The sequence below is a fragment of the Rutidosis leptorrhynchoides genome, chromosome 3 (assembly GCF_046630445.1).
Source record: "Rutidosis leptorrhynchoides isolate AG116_Rl617_1_P2 chromosome 3, CSIRO_AGI_Rlap_v1, whole genome shotgun sequence".
Lineage (NCBI taxonomy): Eukaryota > Viridiplantae > Streptophyta > Magnoliopsida > Asterales > Asteraceae > Rutidosis > Rutidosis leptorrhynchoides.
Genome location: NC_092335.1, coordinates 511,959,442 through 511,969,305, shown reverse-complemented (window position 1 = coordinate 511,969,305; position 9,864 = coordinate 511,959,442). Strand labels below are relative to the sequence as shown.

The window sequence follows — 9,864 nt, the reverse complement described above, 5'->3', positions numbered from 1 at the left end:
ATAAGTTTCTACTGCTACTAAATTTCTAGCATTTAGTGTAAGGTGTTAACACTCTTTAAGTCGTATTGTTCAAATTTATACCACTTTATCATTGTATTGTATAATAAAGGATGTCACCCCATACTTGAATACCTATCTTCACCTCTAGTGGAATTAAGTTAGTCAAACAATTTTAAAAAATAACCATCACAAAATAGGTAAGTGGTTTGAAGATTGAATTCTTTGCAAGAGATCTCATATTGGAATCCTGTATGAAGGACGAATATTTAATGGTGAGCTAGTGGCTATGAATGAGTTGGAAACAGCTAGGAATAATCCTGTCGGACTGCGTAATCAAATTATAAGGTCGGATTACTCGCCCGAACAGCAAAAAACCTTTCTACCTTATAAACAAATTTTTAAAAAAAAGAAAAAAAAAAAAGTTAAAATCTGAACTGAAATCCCTATATATATACACCATCAGCCACCTCTAATTCACCAAAACATAACAGATCAAATTTAAATTACCACCACCCTAAAATAAGCATGACAACATTCTTCCACAAATTCCCATCCAAACACACCCAATTTTCAAAACAAAAACACACCATTGATCAACCTCATTGGTATTCTATAGAAACAGGAATATATAACAGTAAACACACACCAAGAACCCTCCCTTCAGACCCATTTATTGACACTGTATCCCACATTTTTTCACACAAACACAATGGCAAAACTGCATTGATTGATTCATCAACCGGTTATCGCATGTCGTATTCAGAACTACATACATTAGTTCAATCAATGGCGTGCGGACTCCATCATCAAATCGGTGTATCTAAAGGAGACGTCGTTTTATTACTTTTACCAAATTCAATATATTTTCATATTGTTTTCTTAGGTGTTTTGTATCTTGGTGCTATAGTAACTACTATGAACCCTTTAAGTAGTATTTTAGAAATTAAAAAACAAACACTCGATTGTAACGTGAATCTTGCATTCACTTTATCGTCGAGGGTTAAAGAATTGAGTGAGTTAGGGATTGTTTGCATTAATGTACCACAAAACGCAGACTTTGACTGTAATCTTGGTGAGTTCTCGCGTTTTAGCGAGCTGATTTCGAGAAATCAAGATTTGGTACGACCCAGAACGATTACCCAAAATGACACTGCTGCTATTCTTTATTCTTCTGGTACAACTGGTGCTAGTAAAGGCGTTGTCTTGACTCATCGAAATTTGATTTCTGGGGTTGAGCTTTTTGTTCAATTCGAAGCATCACAATATGATGATCGTAATGAAGAAAACGTTTATTTGGCTGTTATACCGATGTTTCATATATACGGTCTTACGCTTTTCACAATGGGGATCTTGTCATTGGGTTCGTCTATTGTTGTGATGAACAAATTCGACCCAAATGAGATGATCAAAGCTATTAGTAAATACGGCGTCACTCATTTTCCAGCTGTACCACCATTGATTACAACATTGACGAAAATCGGAAAAAGTGTTCATGGCGCCCGCTTGAAGAGCTTAAAGCAAGTATCGTGTGGTGCGGCTCCTTTGAACACCAAAACCATACAAGAATTCGTACAAACTTTTCCTCTTGTCGATTTCATTCAGGTAACTAAAAACTGTTTACACTTTGGGGTCTTGCCTTTCAAAAAAACAAAAAAACTAAAAAAAAAAAAAAAGAATTACAAGTAAAATGTGTAGACAATGAAATGAGTAATGACATAATCAAGGAGTTGATGTTAATGAATCTGTGATTAGGGGTATGGAATGAGCGAATCAACGGCTGTGGGAACACGTGGATTTAACACGAGAGATAGTAAGAATTATTCATCATCGGGGTTATTGGCTCCAAACATGGAAGCTAAAGTTGTGGATTGTGTTACTGGTTCATGTATGCCACCAGGGAAAACAGGGGAGCTTTGGCTAAGAGGGCCTGCTGTTATGAAAGGTGATTAATTACTTTTTCATTATATTATATTTTATAATAAGAATAAGAATTCATCAATAGTAAATAATTCTTGGTTTTGTGCCAATCCTTGTTTCATTAAACATGAAGATTTTATACATCGGACCAATAATCAGTCATCAAATGACAATTAACGAGTAAACAAAGTAGGTTTTCCCTGTTCAGGTTAACTGAGAAAGACAATTTTTATACTCAGATATAGGCGGCCTATATCCGGACGCCAACCACTAGGCTATTTTGTGATGATTTATAATCAAATGAGAATACTATATATTATTTATTTTATTTTTTTGTCTTTATTATTTCAAATAAATCTTTATATCTTTGTGTTATTTTTTTATTTTTATTTTTTTGGCAAAAAAACTAGAATTTATATTAAACTCGAGACAATCATCAAAAAGATGAAGCCACAAAACGATTACAAGAAAAGGCACGAAATTCACCCAACAAAAAACAACACTAGAAACAAAAAACCACCACACAAAAACCAACCACTACTTGAAAACTAAATAAGACAATGTGATACGAAATAAAGCATAAGAGAACAAGCGGGTCTTCGCAAAGAAGTCATATCCCATCAACGTTAAACTTCCTCAACTCTTCCCCGTGAACCTTTCGGACCTTAGCCTTACTTCTTTGGTTTTTGCTTACACAAAAACCAACCCCTATCTTTGTGTTATGTTTTGGTACCTGTTACATATATATTTAAAGACTTGATTGATTTGAAAATGTGCTAGAATATTTGAACAATGTGGAGGCATCTAATTCAACAATTGATAAGGATGGGTGGCTACATACAGGAGATATTGTGTATTTTGACCATGAAGGATTCTTATATATCGTTGATCGACTTAAGGATATCATAAAGTACAAAGGTTTTCAGGTATAACTATCGAAACAAAACATAAAACTTTTATTAGTTATCACTCTCTTATCCTGGGACCGTAGTAGCCTACATAAATGATTAACGAAACTTTCTTGATGTAAGATTAGTTGGGTCTTGGGTCAAGTTAACACCCTCTAACTAATTAGTGGGATGGGATCAATTTGGATCACTAAAATGTATAATCTGCCGCCCAATTTACAGGCCTGTACCTCAATAACCTATTCATATTCGGGTGAGGCATCTTTGACAGTCACAAGTGTGGTTATTAGCATAAAGTTAAATCCATATATAATTCTATATCTATATCTATATATCTATATATTTAAATTGGTATTGCAGATTGCTCCAGCTGACTTGGAGGATGTGTTGGCTTGTCATCCAGCTATAGTTGATGCTGCAGTAATAGGGTTAGTTTGACCCATTCAATTCATTAAATAAATACAAACATAAACTACCAACCCTTTAAACGTAAAAAACAATGCTTTGACCTATTTTCTGAGTAATCCCGAGTTTCGACCGAGTTTTCTCCCATTTTTCGAGTAATCCCGAGCTTTGGCTGAGTTTGACCGAGTTTTGACAGAGTTTTGACCAAGTTTGATTACTCGATTCGGAGCACTCCATAAACCGAGTACTCGGCGAATGATTTCGAGTTCTGAAACCATGTTATCAAAACATAGTTTTTTAAATCACTCTTAACTTTTTGGTTTCGTAAAATATACTTCAGAGATGTGGATGACGAAGCCGGAGAAGTTCCAATGGCATTTATAGTCAAGAAGCCGGAAGCTGACGTTTCGGGATCTGACATAATCGACTTTGTTGCTAAGCAGGTTTCAATTCTTTCAAATTTTAGAGAAAATTATGTTCAATATATTTATTTTGTTGATAAGTAAATTTGTTTACTTTGTTGATAAGTAAATTTGGTGTTGAATTTTGACAATATTACAGGTCAGGCCACACAAGAAGGTGCGAAAAGTGAAATTTGTTAACGCGATACCAAAATCTGCTGCCGGAAAGATTTTGCGACGAGAACTGAAGTACAACCTTTATTCAAGACTTTAATTAACAAGCATCAGTTTTTTTTGTTGTTGCACTTAATTGTGCACATGAGTCTAATACCATGAACAAAAAAGTACATCTTTTGTAGTATTGAGTAATGTATGTCGTTTTTTTCTACGTTGAAATACCCCGAGATCGTATGTAACAAAGCAATTAAGATTTGTGTTTGGAGTGTTTGAGATCGGATTATCTACATTTAAACTCTGATTCAATTTTTAATGCTCATAATGCACGTATATATGAAAAGAACAAGCAGAAATTAAACGAATTAAGTTGAATGTAAGCCCGTATATAGGACTTTATAAGAACACAATTCACTAAAACTGGAAAGCGGAAACAACTAAAATAAGGTTACACATTCAAGAGATTATTGAGCCTGCTTTGGGCAATTGAAAAGATTAAACATTTTATGTAAAATAATAAGTTGACATGCCTCAAATCTCAAAGTTGTCACTAAAAGAAGGGTGATGATTTGTACACCATCAAAATTATCCATAAACCACTAAACATGCATTATAATGTTGTACTGTATAACCCTCTAAAACAGTTTTAGTGTTGTATGGATAAATTATGGTGGTCTAGATATCACTACCCTTGAAATAAAGATCAACGCGGAAGTAGAAAGAGATTCATTTATGAGATCCTTGTAAACTTGAAGAATTGATCTAATCCGGTCATAAGCAAATCCATCTTATCTGATATTTTGATACATACACTTGGCATAAAAAAAATAAATAATGTGCCTTTGCATAATGCATCCTGCATAAAATTATATCATTGAGTGAGTAAATAAACAAATATATATATTATAGATAGTATACAGGAAAATCAACCCAATGATGGCACAGTGGGTCTACTTATGTCTTGGTTCGTTTCAGGTTTACCCAAATCACTCTCTACAAGTAAGGGTACAAAACAGAATGATTAAGCGCTGACAAAATCTGAATGATTCAAATGTTGTGATTGAACTTGGTTCTGAACGACAATAACGCGTTTGATAATCATGAAAGAAATCTGACAAAGGGGTAAAATAAATGTTTTAACCTCATAAATGAATAAATAAAATAATTAATGATTTTTGATAAGTGTTCCGGATATAATTTAATGAGGATATTAAAAGAAATGTAGGTGCAGAATGATTAAGAGAGTATTTCAATTCTGAATGGTTTATAGCACAGATTGTTGAACGGTTCAACATCATTTGTCATTCAGATATCATAAACAAACGCACTGCGGTTCTAACATTCAACGTTGAACTACTCACTAAAAAGACAATCAAATGCACCCTAAGTAAGATGTCTTTTTATTAGGATTAGTTACAAAATCTAAATTAATTCATTATAGTAATCAATTAGGAGGATTCATGTATCAAGAATAGACTTTGAGTAACTTTCAACATGTTCAACCCACCTGACCCGTTTACTTTTATGCTAGTTATAACCAAAATCAGCTCATATATATAAGTAAAATTTAGGTAGAAATGGAAAATTTAATTCGACACCCGAAGAAATTTGGAAGTTTACCTGCCCAAGAAATTTTTTTACACAACTTGTGCCTTGTTGGTGGATATATCTTGAACTTTTGCATCAACCTTGTCCTGAAGATTATAAAGTTTATCAGTCAGCTCCTTAGTTAATTTTGTGGTTATTAAGTAAAACATAGAGTGGTATAAAATAAACCCTAACTAGTATAACATGCCTTGTACTAACAGAAAGAAACAAGGTTGAGTGTACTCTTGATTCTTAAAAAAACAAAGTTATCTTTTATCTAAAGGCAAAAGTGGCATAAACTTAATAATAAAGTGAAGAAAAATTAGCTTACAAGTTATTCTATTCTAGTTCTAGCTTCAATGATAAGAGATAAACTATCATTTAGGGCATGTTTGGCACCAATCTTTTTGAAGCTTTTAGGAGCTTTTAAATTCTAGTTCTAGCGGAAAAACCCCTATCAAGTTAAAATCTCAGTTTGGCTACAAGAGTTTAAAGTTTTTTGATGGAGGAAAAAAATTAAAAGCTAATACAACTCCTTTAAGAAAAATCTCTTAGCTTTTTATAATTTTACACCTTATTTTAACAGTTTCAGTACCATGTCAAATACCTAAATACATATAAACAGCCAACAGCTACCAAGTTACCAAGCTAACAGCTACCGGCTAAAAGCTACCGCCTAGTTTTGCCAAACATACCCTTAGTTAGATCTTAGATCATTTCAACTGCTATAATATCATAATAACAGAACCACAATATTAACATCATTATTAACTATTTCTTTAGCTATAAGTGTAATGCATAACATAATATGGTAATCAAATTATATTAGCAAAAAAGTTTTAAAATTCCTATCATTTTTCATAGTCAAAACAAACACAATTGACCAAAAAAGTCAAACATATTCATAATAATTGAACTCTGAGAATCTTACCACTCCTTTTTTCTCATAATAATCATCTAATGCCCATTGATATTTTGATTGATTCAACCCGAACCAACGAGCAACATATTCATCCAAACTTGAATGTACTAGTACCCAAAAAAAAAAAAAAAAAAAAAAAAAAAAATCAAACATAAAATAATAAGTACAATTCTAATGGGTATGTACTTAATTACTTATGAATAAGAGATGCAAATAACAAAACGGTACCGTTTTGAACTTTAGTAACAGCGTCCCAAAAGAAACCGGATTTGGAGTGATGAGCTGAATCTGATTTTGGGTATTGAACCGGTGGAGGATGAACCGGATGGGAAGATTGAACCGGCGGGTCGGAAGAGGGGTTGGGGGTTGAAGGAGGTGTAACGAATACGGTGTACGGACCGATCTTTCCGATCATTGGTGGATTTACTTGTTCTTTGTTGATTGGCATTTTTATTATTGATTTGTAATTAAAAGCAAAAAGATTGATTTTTTTTTAATTTTTTTTAGGTGTGAATTTTGGGTTTTTATAAAAAAAGGGAGGTGTGAATGAAAGTTCAATAGGGATGAGTGAAAGCGAAGTGAGAATCTGAAAGTGAAAGTGAGCTTTGGAGAATGTTTGTGCTGAAGCTTTACACATACAGTAGAGAATGAGATATGTTTGGTTAGGGAGATCTTTGTCTTTTTTTAATTTAATGTTTTTTATTTATATAAGTTCAAATTTATTCTTTAATTAAATTAAACATTTTATCAAAATAAAATTAAAAGACGGATCTAGGCAAAGGAACCACACCCAGTGCCGAGTATATGTGTAACTCAGCGGTCCTGTAATATCACTAATTTTTTGAAATTTATTAAAAAAAAATATATTATTTTTTGGTACATGACACCACTAAATATAATAATGGGACCTCATATATTTTCAGAATTTAAAATTTGATAGTTTGAACTACTAAAATATTTGAAATTAGTCCACTTATAATTTTATAGTATGAGTCATTTAAATATTAAAAAAAATAAACGAAAATAGACTTAGCCCTATCCAATTTCCTATTTCCTTTGTATCTAGCGACCATCGACGATCATATGTGATTTCATTCCGTCATTTCTAATTTCGTGTCCTTTCCTCTTCATCCGAGTCGTCCATCATTATGTAAGTATCATGTATATATGTTCATAAGACCATGAGTAATGGTTCGTGTTCAAAGCGTGCTCAAGGCCAAAATCACTAACACGCCTATTAATGGTGGCATGCTAGCCAAGTGTTAACTGGCGCGCGTGCAAGGAGCACGAGAACAAAATGTGGTGTGCTGTTTTTTCATTAGTTCATATATCTTTTTAATTATTTTTTATCCTCTTTTTCACCCAACTTCCAATCAGATTTTAACACATCACTTAACACGCCACTCAACACGACCCTATTATTTACCAGTTTACTAGCACGCCCGCCAAGCACCCCACCCCTACCTAGCAACATGCCAACACGCCCATCAATGTTAAAGATAGTCTAATTAGATTCCTCAAATGATTGATCTTTTATTTAAGTATATACGTTAGTTTATGTTTATAATTGTAATTTTTTGGTACTGATCTTTCATTTAAGTATGTATGTTTATAATTGCAATTTTATAGTGCCGATGTATCTTGTATATATTTTAATTTTATTGATGTATCATGTATATATGTTTATAATTAGTTTTCTTAAATAATTGATCTTTTTTTATACGAAGACAATTTTTGCCTTTTGGTACTATAATTTTTTTGTTACTGATGTATCAATAAAATTGTCTTTTGATTTTGAATATGACAGCTATTATTAACATATTAAGATACTTCAATATATGAATGACTGTCTACTTGCATGTATAGGGCAATTATGGATGAATTTTATCGTATGAAACTTCGTAGACAAAAGTAAAAGCTTACTTCTAGTATGATGATGGTTGTTGTAATGACAATAGTAAAAAATATGAACACCCTTACATCTTGCGAGTTTTGTCCAATTTTATGTTTGTGTTTTAAGTGCGGCCGACCCGACCCGATTTGACCCGACACATTCAATATTTTGTGCAAGTAAGTTATCAGATAGTTTTTTTGAGACCCCATTGAGTTTTGATTCTAGAATCGCCACTGACCACAGCAACAACTCCACCACCCGCAACCAAACCCTCTCACCAACGCTACACCCCACTCTCCATTAACGACTAAAGTCCACACCAACGGGATAATGGAACGACCAACAAGTCACGAAAGAAACAATCACCACATTCCCCACCACCAGCCACCACCTCCACTAACGGAGTGGAAGTACAATAGCGAGCCAGCATTTTATACGGACACCTACCAGACCACGTACTACCCGGTGGCCACCACCAACTAGGTTGCACACCACCGAGTATGTAACGACCCTGGATTTTCCGACTTATATTATTAATATTTATTATTAATACTTGCGTGTTAATAGATGTATTCTTATACATTTTACTTGTTACCGTATTTGACTTTCCAATGTCCCGACTTGTCTTTGTGACTGTAACAACCCGACTTCATAAACCCAAAAACGCATACCAAAGAAAAAAAATTTATAAGGCAGTGCATCTGGACGGCGTCCAGAATCCTGGACGGCGTCCAGCTCAGAGGAGTGGGACGGCGTCCACACATTTGGGACGGCGTCCAGCTCTAACAACTGGGACGGCGTCCAAGAAATTGGGACGGCGTCCCAATGGTCTTCCAGCTACTGATCACGGGTCCAACTCACACGAGCGGAAAACCCGCTTCCCGACACTTTCAAACGAAAACCTTTTTACCACAAGTCAATATAAGTGAAACTAAGAGATTTTCATCATCAAATCAAGTTTTACATCAACGGGCCCACATCGCCCATTTTACGAGTTTCGTTCAAAAATAAAAGTTTCGACCAAATATAAGTTTAAGTTCCAAACGACACTAGAGCATGGTGTTTGGGGTTAAACTACCCAATCTCGGTCGAACTCCAAAAGCTAACACCCAAAAGCATCCCCTAACAAGACAAGCGGGAGATCACTAATCCAATTGAACGCTCTTACCCTTGTCAATGCCCGAGCCTATAAAAAAAGTAAACAACGAGAGGGTAAGCAAAGCTTAGTGAATGCAATAATTATACATACATATATATAACCCATCTATTTGCAATCACAATTACCGAATACCTTGTACGAACTTGAAACTCAAATTAGCATAACATCATACCCGAAATACTTAACAAGTCGCACATTATCACAAAACCGCATTAACATATACTCAACACAATATATTTAAACAATATGTCAAACAATCCACAATCTCAATATGGTTAACCATAACGCTATGGTGCTACCGGCTCGTGGTTCACACCATACGCAATTGAGTCATACTCTTTTATAGTGCTACCGGCTCGTGGTTCACACTCGATGCTACCGGCTCGTGGTTCACATCTTAGTTTATAGTGCTACCGGCTCGTGGTTCACACTCGATCACACACATGTTATGGCACTACCGGCTCGATGGTTCATACCATAACACCCACAAATAAATA

General features: G+C 34.4%; 2 protein-coding genes across 2 annotated transcripts; one reads left to right on the top strand and one right to left on the bottom strand.

Moving 5' to 3' along the window:
- The first annotated feature begins 525 nt into the window (after positions 1–525).
- Positions 526–3,905, top strand: LOC139901855 (4-coumarate--CoA ligase-like 6). Its single transcript, XM_071884527.1, has 7 exons — positions 526–814; positions 884–1,602; positions 1,753–1,942; positions 2,698–2,843; positions 3,186–3,253; positions 3,571–3,673; positions 3,792–3,905. The coding sequence occupies exons 1-7, from the start codon at positions 526–528 to the stop codon at positions 3,903–3,905; spliced, it is 1,629 nt and encodes a 542-aa protein (XP_071740628.1).
- A 334-nt stretch (positions 3,906–4,239) lies between these two features.
- LOC139898289 (uncharacterized) lies at positions 4,240–6,907 on the bottom strand. Its single transcript, XM_071881021.1, has 4 exons — positions 6,543–6,907; positions 6,324–6,421; positions 5,426–5,499; positions 4,240–4,661 (listed from the first exon to the last, which is right to left on the bottom strand). Exons 1-3 carry the CDS (start codon positions 6,760–6,762, stop codon positions 5,443–5,445), a joined length of 375 nt encoding a protein of 124 aa, XP_071737122.1. The 5' UTR covers positions 6,763–6,907; the 3' UTR covers positions 4,240–4,661; positions 5,426–5,442.
- Between the last annotated feature and the right edge of the window lie 2,957 nt (positions 6,908–9,864).